Source organism: Ochotona princeps, chromosome 1 (assembly GCF_030435755.1).
Source record: "Ochotona princeps isolate mOchPri1 chromosome 1, mOchPri1.hap1, whole genome shotgun sequence".
NCBI lineage: Eukaryota > Metazoa > Chordata > Mammalia > Lagomorpha > Ochotonidae > Ochotona > Ochotona princeps.
Genome location: NC_080832.1, coordinates 72,366,173 through 72,385,838, shown reverse-complemented (window position 1 = coordinate 72,385,838; position 19,666 = coordinate 72,366,173). Strand labels below are relative to the sequence as shown.

Below are 19,666 nucleotides of genomic sequence, written 5' to 3'. Positions count from 1 at the left end.
GCACTAAGGTGGACTTGGTCAGCCAAGAGACATTGGAAAGATTTTCTCAGCCCTGATGCAACAAAGCCAACAGTGTTTCAGAACTATAAAACCACTCTAGTAACACCCTCAGAACATCTTTCCTACATTGGAGTCTCTAAGGTGTCACTAATAACAACCCCTGCCCCATCCCTGGGAACTGATGTAGTTTAACAGCAAGGAGTGGCCCACTCCCTTTCCTTTCCCAGGAAACACAAGAAAAAAAAAAAAAGAACTAAAACATTTGTCCCATCCACCTTCCTTCATGTCTCAATCCTCCCCACCTTAATCAGAGGTTTACATGGGTGTGCATCCCTCTCAGCTATATAAACAACATTAAAAATAAAATTTTAAATTTTAAATTCAAGAAGAAACCTTAAACATCATCTTGCCTTTGACATTTCTTTAGGATTGGTTGTTGTCTTTTATTTTTTTAATTTGAGAGACATAAAGATGGAGAGAAAGATAGAGAACTCCCATGCACTGGTTCTCCACTCAAATGCCTAGATGTCCAGGATTGGTTTTGAATTTGTCTTCTAAGCTACCATCTTTTAAAGTGACTTTATGAATAAACTTTAAAAATCCCATATGGATAAAAAGATATATATTTGCATTGCACTAAGCTTTAAATAGATAAAATCAACAACCTCCATACCCATCTCTTTTTTTTATTAAATTTATTCACTAATTACATTGTGTTGTAATTACATAGAATCTGGGATTCTCCCCCCCACCCTCCCCCCATGGTGGGTTCCTCCACCCCGCTGCATAACCATAGTTCAAGTTTAGTTGAAGTTCCCTCCCTGCAAGAATTTGCCAAGCATAGAGTCCAACATCCCATAGTCCAGACAAGTCCATCTACTTATTGGGAAGACCCTCTCTGGTCTGAGGGCAGAGTCAGCAGAGCATCTTCCCGGTCAAATAAAAGCACTAATATACCATCTGCAACAATTAACATCATTATGGATTGAATTGACATGATATTGAGCAGTCAACATGCTAAAAATAAATGCGATTTCTTAACCCCATTCTGTGACCACCCCATTCACACTTCAGTTTTAGTTTATATATTACAAATGACATAATATCCATAACATAACATGATATGCTTAACATCATATCATATTAAATTAAGGCAAACATGTGGTACCTAACCTTTTGGGTTTGGCTCATTTCCCTTAGCATTATGGTTTCCAGTTTGGCCCATTTGGCCACAAAGAACTGCATTTTGTTTTTTTTAATAGCTGAGTAGTATTCCATGGAGTAGATGAACCAAGGCTTTCTTATCCAATCCTCTGTTGATGGGCATTTTGGCTGTTTCCATGTTTTTGCAATTACTGATTGTGCGGCTATGAACATAGGAGGAGTGCATGTTGGTTTCTCATAAAACAATTGTTCTGGATATATTCCTAGGAGTGCTATTGCTGGATCATACGGTATGTCGATTTTGAGTTGTTTGAATATTCTCCATACTGATTTCCATAGAGGCTGTACCAGCCTGCAGCCCCACCAGCAGTGGAGTACATACCTATCTCTTTTTCTCCTCACCTTTCCATTAGAACATAAACTCTTCCCCCGAAATATTTGAGAAAGGCCTGGCAAAGTTTATGATACATGTGGTCTGTGGTTCAGTAAAATAGTTCATAAATTCATGCCCACTACAAATGTTTATTTTAAAAAAAAACATGTTGAATGAATTGACAGCCGCATCATATTTTGGTCAAAGTATATTGGGTTTACACTTCGTTGTCTCATTTTGATGGCTGAAGAATGAGTTGAAAAGGGATGGGCTAGACATTCGAAGACAGAAACACAAGTAGTTCAACACAGAGATAATTAATAAATCAACACAAGAACCCTTTCAGCAAACAGTAAGTTGAATAAATGTTTGTTGAGTACTTCTTAGAAGCCAGGAAAAATGTATACACTTTAGCAAATACTGCCTCATTTAATTTTCTCTGTGAGTGTGTAAGGTAGATTTAATTATCTTCTCTTTTTTCTGATTGTAAAACCAGTCTTCCAATGATTAAATAACTTCCTTGAAGAGCACTGCAATATTATTTAAGGTGAATAATCTTACCTCCTAAATATCAGTAAATTGACACAGCAAAGTGTTATTTCTCAACATATCACAAATCAATGACAGGAACGATAGAAAATAATCTGCCACACATTGTCAAGCATCCAAGATGGATCCGTCCTACTGCTGCATCTGGATCTTTGAGGACCCAGAAAAGGACTTTTCATCTTACTGCTGGGTGGAGATTAAGAACAAAGACAGTAATTAGAATATAGGCAAGGCTTGAAAGAGGTACACAGCACTTCTACTCAAATCTCAATTTCCCCAGAAAAGGACCAGAAAATGGACAGCGTAACAAAAAAAATGCTTTAAGATAATAATCATAATGTTTCAACTAAAAAAAAAAGTGTGGCTCTAACCCCTACCCTGCAGTGAATTTTCTGGCTTCCCACCTATATCTAACCATAGTTAGTCAACACCTCTCTTCTCTCCCTTGAGATTTAAAAATCCAAATTCTCATGACATAATCCAAAATATCTGGGTTTTAATAAAAAGTTATACATGTGGGGCATACACTGCAGTGCAGGAAGTGAAGCCACTGCCTAGGACATGAATCTCCTGTATCAGAGTGCCTGATCCAGTCTCAGCTCTGCCTCCAATCCAGCTTTATGCTGATGCTTGTGGAAGATAACAGATGATGGTCCAAGGACTTGTGCTCCTGCCATTCACATTAGAGACTCAGATGTAGTTCCTGGTTCTGCCTTGGCTCCAGGCTTTAGCTGGTCCATCACTAGTTTTGGGTACATGTGGTGGTGAAACAAAGAGAGAAGGAGAGAGAGAGAAGAGAGAGGAGAGAGAAGAGAGAGAGAAGAGAGAGAGAGAGAGAGCGCGCGAGCCTATAGTAAGACAGTGGTGATAACTCTAATCACTTAAGTTTGTCACCCATAAGGGAGAATCGGATTGAGTTCTGGGTTCCTGTCTTAAGTCTGACACACCATTGTCTGCTGTGCTCAGGAAGGAGGAAAGAGATTCTCTCTCTCTCTCTCTCTCTCTCTCTCTCTCTCTCTCTCTCTCTCTCTCTCTCTCTCTCTCCTTGCCTCCATCCCTTCCATTCATGCCTCTCTTTCTTTCTCATAAAAATAAATATTTAGAAGAATGAAAGGAGAATCAAGACAGTCTTTGGTTGGTGAGGAGAAACTAGAAGAATTTGCCAGTAGATCTTCTCTATAACAGAAGATATAAGCTTTACAAAGTTCCATTTTCAAAAATTAAATGACAAAATGAGGACCCTTGGAGTATCATAAAGGATTAAAAAGAACAACTGAAATGCAGAGAAACACAGTTTCATTTCCCTCGTTTTCTGCAGCATAATTGATCAAACAAAATTGTAACTAAAATCTTATGTTTCTCAATGGATTTAAGAGAAATACTTTAGAACAATTTTATTACAAATAGGAGAGGGTGAGATGATATAAAGGGAGGTGAGGTTTCCACACTTAAACTGGATAATGGCAGTAAGTTATGTGTATGTAATACAATATCTACAGCAATCACAAAAAGCTCTGCAGAGAAATGAGCTCAGAAACACTGAAGATAAATTAAAATGAATTCTAGCAAAATAACTAAGTAACCCAAAAGTATAAAGGTAAAAATATAAAGGTAGAAAAGTAAAATCAAGATAAAAACAAAAGTGACTATCTCCCTCTCTCTCCCCATTGCCTCCTTCTTTCTCAGGGGAGATCTTTCATAATAAGGGTCAATTCCTCAAGAAGATGCCGCAATTTCAGTGTGCATGCATCTAATGAATCAGTTTCAAAGCACATGATTCATAGGTTGGCATTTGGTGAAGTGGTTAACATACTGCTTCGGTATGCCCACATTCCTGTATTGGGCACCTGGTTTCAAGTACCAGCAAGTCTTAGCTCCATTTTCAATTTTTCCTGCCTGAATATTCCAACTCTAGTTGGTGGTCAAGTGATGGCTCAAGTAACTCTGTTTTGCCAGCTACATGGCAGATCAAGAATAAGTTTCTTGCTTCTGATTTCAATATGGCCCAGCTCCATCTGTTACGGACATTTGAAAAGGTAAAGTGTAGATAGAATCAATCTCTTTCTCTCTCTCTCTCTCTCTCTATCTATCTATCTTCTCTCTTTGTGTATGTCTGTGTGTGTCCCTGCTATATGCCTAGGAAAGCAGTAGCATATAACCCAACCGCTTTGGCACCTGCCACAACATAGGAGACCTAGAACAAGCTGGTGGTTCCTGGCTTCACCTTATCCCAGCCTGGGCCAATGCAGCCATTTGGGGATTGAACCAATGGATAACAGATTCTCTCTCCAAAATAAATAAAATATAGATTAATTCAACAATTTTTAAAGTGTTTCTACAATTATTTCAATATATCTCCAACCTTTTCCAAAAGTTTCCAGATAAACTTTAAAGATCAGCATCGCAATACAGGAAAAAAAGTTTTCAGACAAATACCCCTCATGAGCATAAAGTAAATTTCCTTAACAAAATATTTGCAAATCAAAATCAGCAGTACATAAGAAGTACAGTAGCTAAAGCACTGTAGTGTAACTTGCTGTGGTTTTTCTAAGATTATAAGATCAGTTTTACATTTGAAAATAGTTGCTAAAATGTATCACATTAACAAAATAAAAAGATTACATCATTATATTAATCATTTAGAAGCATACATTTAATAAACTTGAATATCCATGTATTATAAAAAACCAGAAATTTAAAAACAAAAGTATATTTCCTCATACTAGTAAAGAGAACCAGAAAATATCTATTGCTAACATTCTCCTATAATATTGGGTACAAAATAAGAGTGCCTGCTCTCAGAATAGAAACACCAGAAGGGAACCCACACAGATACAGCCAAATAATCTTTGACAAAAGGACAAACGATAATCCTGGCAAATGGGAAGGTCTGTTCAATAAATGCTGTTGGGACAACTGCTTGATCGCCTGTAGAAAGAAAAAGATAGACCCACATCTCTCACCATACACCAAGATCAAATCTAAATGGATAAAAGATCTAAACCTACATCCAGAAACCTTCAAACTTTTGGAAGAAAATGTTGGAAGTACTCTGCAAGATCTAGGGGTAGGTCCCTACTTCCTAAAAAGGACTCCAAAAGCAATAGAAATCAAGACCAGAATAAACAAATGGGACCTCATCAAACTAAGAAGCTTCTGTATAGCAAAGGAAACAACCAACAAAGTAAAAAAGCAGCCCACAGAATGGGAGAAGATCTTTGCGCACTACGTAGGTGATAGAGGGCTAATCTCCAGAATATACAAAGAACTACAAAACAGCCAAAACACCAAAACAAACAAGCCACTCAAGAAATGGGCATGGGAAATGGGCAGACATTTCACAAAGGAACAATCCCAAATGTCAAACAAACATATGAAAAAATGCTCAAGTTCCCTGGCAATAAGGGAAATCCAAATTAAAACATCAATGAGGTACCACCTGACGCCAGTAAAAGTGGCCCACATGAAAAACACCAACAACACTTGTTGGCGAGGTTGCGGGGAAAAGGGAACCCTACTTCACTGCTGGTGGGGCTGCAGGCTGGTACAGCTTCTATGGAAGTCAGTATGGAGAATATTCAAACAACTCAAACTCGACATACCGTATGATCCAGCAATAGCACTCCTAGGAATATATCCAAAACACCTGTTTTATGAGAAACCAACATGCACTCCTATGTTCATAGCCGCACAATCAGTAATTGCAAAAACATGGAAACAGCCAAAATGCCCATCAACAGAGGATTGGATAAGAAAGCTATGGTTCATCTACTCCATGGAATACTACTCAGCTACTAAAAAAAAAAAAAAAAAAAATGCAGTTCTTTGTGGCCAAATGGGCCAAACTGGAAACCATAATGCTAAGGGAAATGAGCCAATCCCAAAGGGTTAGATACCACTTGTTCGCCTTATTTTAAGAAGATATGATGTTATGCATAACATGTTATGTTATGGATGTTATGTCATATGTAGTATATAAACTAAAATGGAAATGTGAATGGGGTGGTCACAGAATGGGGTTAAGAAATCGCATTTATTTTTAACATGTTGGCTGCTCAATACTATGTCAATTAATTCCATACCGATGTTAATTGTTGCTGATAATATGTTAGTGCTTTTATTTGATCGGGATGATACTCTGCGGGCTCTGCCCTCAGACCAGAGAGGGTCTCCCCAATAACTAGTTGGACTTGACTGGACTATAAGATGTTGGACTCTATGCTCGGCATATGCTTGCTAAGAGGGAATCTCAACTGAACTTGAACTATGGTTACACAACAAGGTGGAGGAACCCACCATGGGGGGAGGGTTTGGGGAAGTGGGGGGGAGAATCCCAGATTCTATGTAATTACAACACAATGTAATTAATGAATAAATTTAATAAAAAAATAATAATAAATAAATAAAATAAAAAAAAGAATGCCTGCTTTCACCATTTCTGTTCAAACTTTTACACTCAGAATGAATCTATCTCTGTGACCCTGAAGTTAAAACTCTCTCTGGGATACAGAAACTCTATTCATAAAGAAATATGTAACTTTGATCTCATCAAAATTGATATCTGCTTGTCAAAGCATGTCTTTTAAAAATATAAAAACAAACCACGGGCCAGGCACCATAGCCTAGCGGCTAAAGTCCTTGCCTTAAACAGGCCCGGGATCCCATATGGACGCCAGTTCTAATCCCGGCAGCTCCACTTCCCATCCAGCTCCCTGCTTGTGGCCTGGGAAAACAGCGAGGACGGCTCAAAGCTTTGGGACCCTGCACCCGTGTGGGAGACCTGGAAGAAGTTCCTGGTTCCTGTCTTCGGATCGGCATAGCACCAGCCGTTGCGGCTCACTTGGGGAGTGAATTGCTGGAAGGAAGATCTTCCCCTCTGTCTCTCCTCCTCTATGTATATCTGACTTTGCAATAAAAAATAAATAAATCTTAAAAAAAACACGCAGAAGACAAAAATGTTTGCAAAACATCATTCTGACAAAGCACTGCCTAAAGTATATATAGCTTCCCAAACTCCATATATTCTGTTTTATTTGAAGTTTCACATTAACCTTTCTGTCCTTTTCTGGCATTCATCATGTCAAAGCAAGGGTGTGGTGAGTCTTCCATGTGAAAATCTGTATTTCCCTCGGTTTTCTGGTGATCAACTCTGCGGACAACAGGAGATCAAGGAACATCTGAACAGACGTCCTGCCGCTGGTGTAGGTAGCAGTTTGATGGGCAGAGTCAAGAAAACCAAGCCAGAGCTCAGGAAGAAGGTGTATCCAGCAGTAGTAATTCCACAATGAAAGTGTTGCAGGAGAAAAGATGGTGTGTTTCTTTAGTTTGAAGATATTGCATATTTGAGCATGGTGAACTAGAAGTGGAGCAGCCAGGACTTGATCTGGTGTTTACATGGGATACTGTTGCCACAGGCAGTGGCTTTCCCTAGTATGCCACAACACTGGCCCCTAATTCTGTGTTTTGATTTCACTTAACACACTTCTCAGTAACTTTGGGTCTCCAGTTGCTTTTTCATTAAGAACATAATTATTAAAAAGATAGCAAAACACATACATCTCATTCATCTCCAACACAATAGGATGACTGATTTATTGGATGTACATGAATGGATGCTCTTCAGCCCATCTCCCATAAGCAACGTGGGAACCGGTAAAGCAAGCCCAAACTGACTCAATAGTATTGCAGTCAAGAATTTCTTTCTGGGCCCAACACAGTAGCCTAGTGGCTAAAGTCCTCACCTTGCACGCTCTGGGGTCCCATATGAGCACTGGTTCTAATTCCTGCAGCCCCGCTTCCCATCCAGTTCCCTGTTTGTGGCCTGGGAAAACAGTCGAAGATGACTCGAAGTCTTAGGACCCTGCTGCCATGTGGGAGAACTGGAAGAAGACCTGGGTCCTGGCTTCGGATCAGCTCAGCTCCAGCTGTTGCGGCCGTTTGGGGAGTGAATCAATTGACAGCAGATCTTCCTCTCTGTCTCTCCTCCTGTCTCTATATCTGGCTTTCCAATAAAAATTAAGTAAACCTTAAATTTTAAAAAAGAATTTATTTGTGAACTTTTAGATAGAATACAACATAAACAGAGTACAACTGGTAACTACTTTACAAGCTCCCATCCTGATTCTCAAAGGAAACTTATCAAACAAGTTCTGAATGCTGTTAATAACATTTTCCATGCACAATTTCTCAGTGAGGTTACATGTCTTGCTTTTTACAGAAACCAAAAAAAAAAAGCAAAGACCTGTAGAACCTTTCTGGGACTTATCACTTGTTTTTCCAGGAAAATACCAGCACAGTAGAGAAGGTGATGTTTCCCACTCATGTCTATTTCTGAAATGTTGGGTCAAATTTATAGAAACAGGAGGAAAAATCAACATATACAACCAGTGTAACTCAAAGCATAGATAGTTTTGGGCTTTTTTTTTTTTCCGCAAAATCCAGTTGTACTCACAGAAACCCAGAAACAGCTGATGATTTGCCACCTACCTCAGGTTCTCAGGCAACACTTCAAATGGTTCAAGTGGTCAGGACAAAATAATGGACAAAAGATTGATGTTCATGTTGGCTTTGAGGAAAATTTATATATGGAGCCCTATTGCTGTGGGAAGACCTTGAAATCCCCCAGACCAGTATATTTTATCTATGGTTTATCTGCTGATTGTACACACCATGGGAAAGCTTTGCCCCAGAACAAAACGCCTGCATACTGCTCTAATTCTGGAGGGTGCCAGGTGGGTATGCTGCAACGGTTCCAAGCTAAGCACATGTATGGATGAAGTATGCAAGCCTCAAGCTTATTTCTTGTTTAATATCTACTAAGTTTCCAAGAGTGGGAGTTCTAGGTTTTTGGCTCCAGAGTGCCTATAGCCAAAGTTACAATGAAACTGCTAACTCTTCTAAGTCAATTTTTAGCTTATTGAAGGATTTTTAGCTTACTGAGGATTTCTTCTGTATATACTTCTTTATTCTTCTATATTCTTCCGTATATACTTCTTTATTTATACTTCTTAAAGGACTGACTTATGAACCTCTTGGTTTTGTTTTTCTTATGAATCATAACATACACATACATACATTTTGTATATAACCAAATAAGATTACAACACATAAATACATGTCTAGCAATATAGGTAATTATTTTCAAGTTCTTTGGAGTTCTAGTTTTTTAATTGTTTATCTCAGATTAGTGTTGTATCTGATATGTTGATGTCTTAATCAGTTCAAACCATGTGAAATCTTCTTAGGAAATTCAGGGGGCCAGGATCATGGTGTATTGGGTGCTGCTTCAAGTCCGGTGCTTCACTATCACTCCACATCCCAGTGCCTAAGAAAGCCACATATAATAGCCCAAGTGCCAGAGTGCCTCCATTCCTGCAGGAGAAGCCCCTGGCTTCAGGCTGCAACCTGACCCATCCCCAGCTATTGCAGCTATGTAGGAATGAATCAGTGGTTGGAAGACCTCTCTGTCTCTCCCTCTCTTTTTGTAACTTTGTCTTTCAAATGAATAAAATAAATATCTATAACAAACAAAATTCAGATGACATAATTTATTCCTTATCCTTTGAGGCTATACAAGTTGTTAATATCTTAATAGATGGAAAATTTGATACTATCTTCAAGGTGGACTTTAGCATAGTTTTCCCTTAAAGGGAGTAAATACATTCAGAGTGAAATATAAAGATAACACCTAAGACTCATGAACCACATTGCTAGCTATTCCTAAGGCTTTGTGGGAGGCATGAGGCTCAGAATAGACATTATTTTGCTTAATGGAACTTCTGTTATTTTAATTGTTTATTTGATAGTCAAAATGAAAATGAAAATTTTACAAATAGTATGCACTTCGGAACTATGTATAAAAAATGATAGTAATTATAATGATTTTTCAACAAATAACTCCATTTAAATAAAACATATTCTAACAAAAATTTAAATTTTGCAAACCAGTATATTATAGTATGAAGCACATAAATTGTCATGGATATGATTTCTTTTTATCCCATTTGTAGCAGATCTCTTAAAACTTTACAGAGCTGCAAATTTTCAGCTTCAAAGGGCAATGTCTTGAAAAAAATTGCATTGGACATGTAACTGTTCAAAGCTGGTGACCAGACTCTTGTCCAGCATCTCACTTTGCTAAATAACGAAAACTTGAATATTTTTCACCTCAGAATTACATGCCTCTTTGGTAAGCGCTGGGCCCAGGAATTTAAAACACCAAAAATAATTTAAATTTGATATTTATCAAAATGCAGAGACACTTTGCTCTTCTACAATCTTAACAGAGCTCCTTTTTTATTTTACTTTTAGTGATGTTTATATAGTTGATTAGAGTGGGAAGGATGAAGGGTTAGAGGAATGTGGGTGAAAACATTGTTCCCACATTTTCTTTTTTCTTCTTCTTCCTGTGTCTGGGATAAGGTGGGAGATGAGAGAAGAAGCTGCACCCAGCCTCCCAACTGCCTCAGTACCCAGGGTTGGGGAACGGCCACCCTATGTCATCCCAGGGTCCCTAATGTGGAGCATGCTCCAAGGGTTATGCTCCAGTGGTTCTGATAGTTCTGAAATACTGTTGATCTCACTGATCCAAGGATGAAGAAATTCTTCCAAGTTCCATTGGCTGACATTGTCCATCTTAGAGTCTCCATTCGACCAGATATTTGCTGCCAACAATTGGCTGGAGTAATTGACCAACTTATTTTGCACTCCTTCCTCTGCTATGGTACCAGATGTCCTCTGCTATACCCTCCATGTGCATCTGGGCATGCCATCTACTGCTCCAGCTTATCCACTGAGGAGGCCCAGCTCTGACACATGCACTCCACATTCAGACCTCTGATCTTGTAACTCTCCCCATGGTTGGAGTTCTGAGTCCAGCGGTTCAGATGGGGGGGATCCCCAAAGAAACCTCATCTGAAGTGATTCCACACCTGACTCTTATGTGTGTTCACCAGTATGGGGTCCAACTCTGTCCCCCATATCACGCTACGCACACAATAGTAGTTGCAATGGCTGGGTCAGTTCTGCCTCCAGCCTCATCTCTTACATAAACCAATGGATGCTGTGGCCCAGCCCAGCCCACCCCTGCCCACCACACACTTGGTCCTTATGTTTACCTGCAGCAGCTGCAGCCTAGCTAGAGTAATTCCCGTTAACCCCCACCAGGCCTGTCCCAAGCCCTGGTTTCTGTGCTTGCCAGTTTGTGCAGCAGACTGGTCTGGTCTGTCCCACATCTCATTCAGCTCTCATACATGTCAATGGATGTGGAAGCCTAGCTCAACCCAAACAACCCCACTATCCAGCCCACATTCATGCTGGTGAGTGCCACCAACTGTCTAGCCAGTCCTGCCCCCAGCCCTGGTTCTCATGCTCACCAATGAGAGTTGCAACCCATAAAAGAGTTGCCCACCATTTCCTTGCTGGACCCATTCCCTACCCAGGCTCTTGAACTCTCCAAGTGTTTCTGCAGTCCAGCTGACAGAATTTGCCCCCAGTCCCAGCCCTTGCCAGCTAATGCTGCAGCAAATTCCAACCAGTCTGCACTTACTCTGGCTTATGCATGCACCAGTGGGTGCAATCACTTAGCCCAGCCTGGCTCTCCCCAGACCAAACTCACATGCAGGCCAACAGGTGTTGTACCCCTGCCTGGCCTGGTCTGCATCCTGCCAGTTCTCAGGCTTACCAGTGGGAGAAGTGGCCCAGTAAGGAAGTCCCCCACAGCACTCCAGCTGGGCTCATACCTCCTGCCCCTAACCCACCCTCACTGGAGTCCACGTGTATCATGGGAGATGCAGCCCAGTGTGGTATGGCCTGTCTCATCTCAGCATCTACCAGTGGATGACTGACCTGGCCTGGCCCATCCTGCCCCAAATTCCAGCTCATGCTGGTGGGTGATGCAGAACTGTCCAGTCTAGCCATTTCCCAATCTGGCCATAATGTAAATTGGCTGGTGTAGCAGCCTAACCCGGCCTGTCCTGTACTCCGTTCTGGTTCTTGGATCTACCAGTGGTTATAATAAGCTGGCCCAGCCTGGCCTTCCCCAAGACCTGACCCTCAGGTAGGCATTATAACCTGGCCTAGTCCAGCCTACTTCCAGTTCCAACTCATGCTGGTGGGTTCTACAGGCTTGCCCAGCCCAGCCAGCCCCTAGTCCTGACCAAATTGTGATCTGGCTGATGTTGCAGCCTGGTATCTCTCTCTCTCTCTCTTTCTATCTAATTCTGACTTTCAAGTACAGCAAGTAATCTTTTTAAAAAAAAGACTTTGTTTTAAAAGCACATGCCAACGTCTAGTTTAAAATCTCTTTTCTACAGCCTCATCCTCCTGGTACTCCAACCTTCAAGAGAGTAGTATGAGCCAGAGGCTCCAAAGCAGCTTTGCGAATAGTGGTAGTATCTTCTGACCGGTTGGATTCTGAGTGATTCCTTCTTGTTTGTCATTTTTTAAAAAATAAATAAATACAATTTTGAAAGTCATAATTTCCATGTTATAATTAAAGCAGTAACTAAAAGCTACAAATCTCGACAAAGTTTCTACCTCAACTCCTGATGGCATATATTGAGTTTCAGCAATTACTACGGCAGTTAGTTTTCCAATCTGGTAGACACACTAGAGTGTGCTGATATTAGAGTTTATATTGGTTCTGCAAAATGTTTGAAGTGATATTATGGTCTCTTTCTCTCTGATACATGGAAAGATAAAGAGACTTAAGAGATTTATTTCCAGGTGCTGTTTAACCAGCACTATTCTAATTTGAAATCATATAACCTACCAAGGAGTTGGAGCAGCTACAAAACCCCATATATTGTTTTCTTAAGAAGGTAAAAGAGACCCAAGGTAACTGATAATCATTTCTTAAGTGCGGATGTTTTCTTTGACTTCCGTATTAAACTCAGTATTATCCACCAATTGCTCAAATAACTACCAATCTGGTGCCCCTCAGATCGCACTGACGGATTCCCACCCTACCTCCTTCTTCCTCTCTCATATTTTGCTTACTCCAAAAATGTTCTCTGTGCTAATATAGAGGATATTAAGATGGCCACGTTCAAAATCAGAGTACCTGGGTTCAACGCTGGGTTCCAAGTCCTATCTCCAGCTTCCTGTGACAGCAGCAATGGTGCAAGTAATTGGGTTCCTGCCACCCACCTGGGATACCTGGACTGAGTCCCTGGCCACACACATTCCCTAGCTATCTCATAAACAGTGCTTTTAATTTTTTTAATATTTATTTTTCTATTGGAAAGTTAGATATACAGAGAAGAAGAAAGATAGAGAGGAAGATCCTGCATCTGCAAATTCACTGCCCAAGTGGCTGCAACAGCCAGAGCTGTGCCAATCTAAAGCCAGAGCCTGGAGCTTCTTCGGGCCTCCCAAGGATTTGGACAGTCCTCAACTACCTTCCCAGGCCATAAACAGGGAAAGGATGGAAAGGGGGGCTGCCAGGATCAAAACACTTTCCCATATGGGAACCCCGCGTGTGAGGGCTTGAGCTTCTAGGCTACCGCACCGGGTACAAATAATTCTTTTTAAGACAGTATCTCGAGAATCAAGATGGCAGAATAGGGTATGGACATGTTTAAACGGATGGAGAAACATTTAATCAGGATGAAGCAGAGAGGACACATTCCAGCAAATAGGAGAGGATAGAACAACAGCAGAGGGGTACCTGGAGACTGACAGACACAGGAAGGCAGCGGGCACAGCAGTTGCAATGACCAATATTCCAGCGGCATTCAGCTAACGGCAATCTGAACTCCACCAGCAGCCAGAACTCCACCAGCAACCAGGTGGGAAGGGACTTTCACTGGGAGCTCGGGAAGTGAACCCAGACAAAGATCTGCCCATCCTGCTGGTCCGTTTGATTTGACCAGGAGCAGAGACAGAGCAGCAGATCACAGACGGGCAGTGCGAGAACAGAGTGGATTTCACAGCCCGGTCTGACCCCTAGAGCTGAATTGGGAACCATTTTGCGTAAGCGGGAAAGCAAGGGAAAGGACGGAGCATGCACTGAGCTGGGAGTGAGCTCATTTCTGACGCAGTGAACTGCAGCCAGGTGCATTCTACGGGTTCCACCTGGGGCAGGTCTGGGTAACCCTTGGATCTGATGGCCTGCAGATCAAAAACTGTAGTGGTGGTACGTCAGGTGCCATTTTGCGCACTGTGGCAATAGCTTTGGGACTGCAGGAGACAACAGTGAACTGCGCATGTGCTGAGCTCACGAGAACTTGCTGAGGTCAGTGGATTGCACTGGTCCCGCAGGAAAATAATACTGACTGTGGCATCATACCGGCCAAAATAGGTCAGTGTGGCACCCAGACCTAACGTCCAATAGGTTCCGAAAAGATCAGCACCACCAACAACCAAATTATATAGGACACCTGGTGTCTCTCTAATCCTGGGACCTGCTCCAACCGGAAGTGGGAGAAAGGTTGCAGAGACAACAGTGCAGCCTCAGCACGGTATCACAGGAGGTGGAGAGTGGTGAGCCAAGAGCTGGGGCTGTGGAGACCATGGTGGAAATCTGATACAAGAACCCAGACCTGGGACTCGCTGGAGGTTGTGGCACAAGTGACTGCAAGCAAAAAGGTGTGTACCAACTGCAATAAGTGAAATGAAACAGTAGACCTGTGGGTGACACAGCTTAGAAACCTGCCCCAAGGAGAAGACTCTGCTAACCAGAAGTACAATGATCAAGAGCAAAAGAAGAGACAAAGGCATGATGAATATTACTGAAAACTCCCCTGCAAAGGAGCAAAACCCAATGCCATCCCCAGAGTTAACTGAGGAAGACATCAAGAAAATGGGGGACACAGAATCCATAAGACTCATTTTAAAGATTCTGATCAACAATGAGAAGCTCATGCGAGAGTTCAAAGAATTTAAGGAAGTAACAAAGCAAATCAAGGCTGGTATATCAGAAATTAAGAACACGGTAGAGCAAATTAAAAGTACAGTGGAGAGTCTCCAAAATAGAATGAAGCTTGCGAAGAAAGAATCTCAGCATTGGAAGATATTTCCTGTCACCAGGGGGAAGTAAACCAAAAGCTGGAAGCAGAGCTGGATCAGGCCAAAAAAAGTATTCAAGAATTGAAAGACACTATTAAGAGGCCAAATGTAAGAGTTATGGGAGTCCCAGAAGGTGCAGAAAGAGAAGCTGAGTTTGCAAATGTATCTAATGAAATAATAAAGGAAAATTTCCCTCATCTGGGAAAAGAATTGAGAAACAATATCCAGGAGGGGCACAGAACTCCCAACAGGCCTGATCAAAGGCAATCTTCACCACGACATATGATAATCAAGCTCTCTTCAATTGAACATAAGGAAAAGATCCTAAAATGTGCACATGAAAAAAATCAATTGACATATAAAGGAATGCCAATTAAGCTCACAGGAGATCTCTCACTAGAAACTTTACAGGCCAGAAGAAAATGGAGTGACATATTCCAGATTCTAAAAGAAAATAATTGTTGGCCTAAGATAACATACCCACGCTGCCCATCAAGGAGTCGGAGATCATCGACTTCTTCCTGGGCGCGTCGCTCAAGGACGAGGTGCTGAAGATCATGCCAGTGCAGAAGCAGACACGCGCCAGCCAGTGCACCCGCTTCAAGGCCTTCGTCGCCATTGGGGACTACAATGGCCACGTGGGCCTGGGCGTCAAGTGCTCCAAGGAGGTGGCCACAGCCATCCGGGGCGTCATCATCCTCGCCAAGCTGTCCCTCGTGCCGGTGCGCCGAGGCTACTGGCGCAACAAGATCGGCAAGCCCCACACGGTGCCGTGCAAGGTGACGAGGCGCTGCGGCTCTGTGCTAGTGCGGCTCATCCCCGCGCCCCGTAGCACTGGCATCGTGTCAGCTCCAGTGCCCAAGAAGCTGCTCATGATGGCTGGTATTGACGACTGCTACACCTCAGCCCGCGGGTGCACCGCCTCCCTCGGCAACTTCGCCAAGGCCACCTTTGATGCCATCTCCAAGACTTACAGCTACCTGACTCCCGACCTCTGGAAGGAGACGGTGTTCACCAAGTCTCCGTACCAGGAATTCACGGACCACCTGGTGAAGACGCACACCCGTGTGTCCGTGCAGAGGACCCAGGCCCCCACTGTGGCTACCACCTAATTTTGTACACAAGAAAAATAAAGCAATTTGAACTGAAAAAAAAAGAAAGAAAATAAAATAAAATTCTTCCACAGTAAAGAAAAGTTAAAAAAACTTGTCTCTTTCAACCCTGCCCTACAAATGATACTTCAAGATGTTCTCTTGGGCCCGGCGGCGTGGCCTAGCGGCTAAAGTCCTCGCCTTGAAAGCCCCGGGATCCCATATGGGCGCCGGTTCTAATCCCGGCAGCTCCACTTCCCATCCAGCTCCCTGCTTGTGGCCTGGGAAAGCAGTCGAGGACGGCCCAAAGCTTTGGGACCCTGCACCCGCGTGGGAGACCCGGAAGAGGTTCCTGGTTCCCGGCTTCGGATCGGCACGTACCGGCCCGTTGCAGCTCACTTGGGGAGTGAAACATCGGATGGAAGATCTTCCTGTCTGTCTCTCCTCCTCTCTGTATATCCGGCTTTCCAATAATAATAAAATTTAAAAAAAAAAAAAAAAAAAAAAGATGTTCTCTTGACAGAAAAGAGGAATAGCACCTACCAAAACCAAAGGCAAACGGAAAGAACATCCCAATAAAATGACAACAGAAGACTAAATCAATGAACAACCCTTTCCTAAAATGACAGGACCAAAGTACCACCCATGTATATGAAACTCTGAATGTAAATGGCTTAAGCTCAATCAAACGTCATAGATTAGTAGACTGGATTAAAAAACAAAACCCATCTGTTTATTGTCTGGAGGAGACACACTTCAACAAAGATCAGCGGAAACTATATCGCATAGGTTTTGTTGTTTTCTGTTGGTTTCATCTCTTCAAAACACTTCCTTCTGATTAAATCATCCAATGACTCGTAGATCATTCAGTGGCATCATTTTTTTCAAGAAGGTTCTTGACTTTCATTTCTTCAGCTACACATTAGCCATTTAATAGCATGTTATTTAACTTCTTGATGTTGTTAATTTCTTTTTTCTCCCTGATGTTGATTTTGTTTTGTGGCTCTTCATTTAAGGGGATGTATAGTAGCTATGTAATGGAGACTGTCATATCTAGTAACATGTCACTTAACTTCATGGCATTGTAAATTTCTATTTTTCTTTCTATTGTTGATTTTGTGTCATGACTTTTCATTTAAGGGGATGTACAGTAGTTGTGTAATGGAGACTGTCATATCTAGTAACATGTCATTCAACTTCATGGCATTGTAAATTTCTATTTTTCTTTCTATTGTTGATTTTGAATCATGACTTTTCATTTGAGGGGATGTACAGTAGCTGTGAAATGGAGACTAACATCCAAATGTGAGGATGCAGTGTGGTATGCATTTCTGCTTCCAGACAAAGATGGACTTACAATGAAACTGTTTACTATATCTTGACAATAGGATTCTGGACTCTCTGCCATTGTCCATGCCTGCAATGATGGACACATGACTGAGTATGAAGAACTATATGTTAGTAATGATATAGAGGAACTAGGTGAGGGGGAGGGATTTGGGGAGGGGATAAGGGAATATGGAGCTGTATCATAAAATGATATCAATAATAATAAAATGTAAGAAAAAGAAAAATAATGATCTCAAGTGTCATAGCAGAAAAATCAAATTATATTCAAAATATGTAAATAATTGTTAACACTAAATTATTATCAAGTCTCCCAGGAAGAGGCTGTCTTTTCATTCACTAATCAGTGCCTAATATTTTCCAGGGTCCTCTATTCAGCCGAAATGCTGTGGCCATTATCTCTATTCCCACAAAATGAAACCGGAGAGACTACATAGCTGAGGAAATAACAGCCTCCTTACAAATGAGAAATATTCAATATTATACAGTTTCCAACTGAAGGAAAATAAGCCACAGCTTCTCTGAAGGGTAGACTGGAACCAGGCAACATGAACATCACAAACTGCACTACAGAAGCCGGCACGGCAGTGAGGTCCAAGACCATCACTGAGAAGATGCTTATTTGCATGACTCTGGTGATCATCACTACGCTGACCATGTTGCTGAACTCAGCTGTGATCATGGTCATCTGTACAACCAAGAAGCTCCACCAGCCTGCAAACTACTTGATCTGTTCTCTGGCCGTGACAGACCTCCTGGTGGCAGTGCTTGTCATGCCCCTGAGTATCATGTACATTGTCATGGAGAGCTGGAAGCTTGGGTACTTCATCTGTGAGGTGTGGCTGAGTGTGGACATGACCTGCTGCACCTGCTCCATCCTGCATCTCTGTGTGATTGCCCTGGACAGGTACTGGGCCATCACCAATGCCATTGAATATGCCAGGAAGAGGACAGCTAAGAGGGCTGGCTTGATGATCCTCACTGTCTGGACCATCTCTATCTTCATCTCCATGCCCCCTTTGTTCTGGAGAAGTCATCGCCAGCTCAGCCCGCCTCCCAGCCAGTGCACCATCCAACATGACCATGTCATCTACACCATATACTCTACATTTGGGGCATTTTATATCCCCTTGACTTTGATACTGATTCTCTATTACCGCATTTACCATGCAGCCAAGAGTCTTTACCAAAAGAGAGGATCGAGTCGTCACTTGAGCAACAGAAGCACAGACAGTCAGAATTCTTTTGCCAGTTGTAAGCTTACACAGACCTTCTGTGTGTCTGACTTCTCCACCTCAGATCCTACCACAGAGTTTGAAAAGATCCATTCCTCCATCAGGATCCCTCCCTTTGACAATGATCTAGATCAGCCTGGGGAACGCCAGCAGATCTCCAGTACCAGAGAACGCAAGGCAGCACGTATCCTGGGACTGATTCTAGGTGCATTCATCTTGTCCTGGCTGCCCTTCTTCATCAAAGAATTGATTGTAGGTCTGAGCATCCACACCGTATCCTCAGAAGTGGCTGATTTTTTGACATGGCTTGGCTATGTTAATTCTCTGATCAATCCTCTGCTCTACACAAGTTTTAATGAAGACTTTAAGCTGGCTTTTAAAAAGCTCATCAGGTGCCGAGAGCATACTTAAATTGTAAAACACCAAAAAGCATGACTCTTACTGGAGTCTCATGAGTCAATAGGGGTGAAGGATGTAACTTATTAATTCTTGAACACACTTATTTCAGGAGAGTTTGTAAGTATGTGTGGTCTTGGAGAGTTTTTTTATATTGTTTTGTTTTTCATTTGTTTTTCTTTTGTTTATTTCATTTGAGGGTTTTTTGCTGTGCTGTTTTCTACCTCTGGTCTTATCAGTGATCTGTAATATCAAGTAAACATTATAAAATAAAACAAAATTTTACAGAATGAAAAATAAGGTGAAATAGTAAATCCTTTTATGGATTTTTTTCTTTGGCCATTCCAGTTAGCCCTGCAATTAAAGGATGCCAAAAAAAATCTATATTTGTATAATTTATTATTATTTATATTTTAAATATCTTATTAAATTGCCCTGGTATGGCATTAAGTCTGAGGTTAAATCTCTGTATAGGCACACAATTCCCAATGAGAGTCGAGTGA

General features: G+C 41.7%; 2 protein-coding genes across 2 annotated transcripts in view; both read left to right on the top strand.

Moving 5' to 3' along the window:
- The window catches only part of HTR1E (5-hydroxytryptamine receptor 1E), an 89,261-nt gene extending 69,874 nt beyond the window's left edge, over positions 1 to 19,387 (top strand). Inside the window, exon 2 of the mRNA XM_004580407.2 lies at positions 17,897 to 19,387. Within this exon, the coding sequence (XP_004580464.2) occupies positions 18,081 to 19,178 (1,098 nt within the window). The 5' untranslated portion in view covers positions 17,897 to 18,080 and the 3' untranslated portion in view covers positions 19,179 to 19,387. The remainder of the gene's footprint in view (positions 1 to 17,896) is intronic.
- LOC101533962 (small ribosomal subunit protein uS5-like) lies at positions 15,581 to 16,229 on the top strand. Its single transcript, XM_036494017.2, has one exon. The coding sequence runs from the start codon at positions 15,652 to 15,654 to the stop codon at positions 16,204 to 16,206; it is 555 nt and encodes a 184-aa protein (XP_036349910.2). The 5' UTR covers positions 15,581 to 15,651; the 3' UTR covers positions 16,207 to 16,229.
- Positions 19,388 to 19,666: the final 279 nt, after the last annotated feature.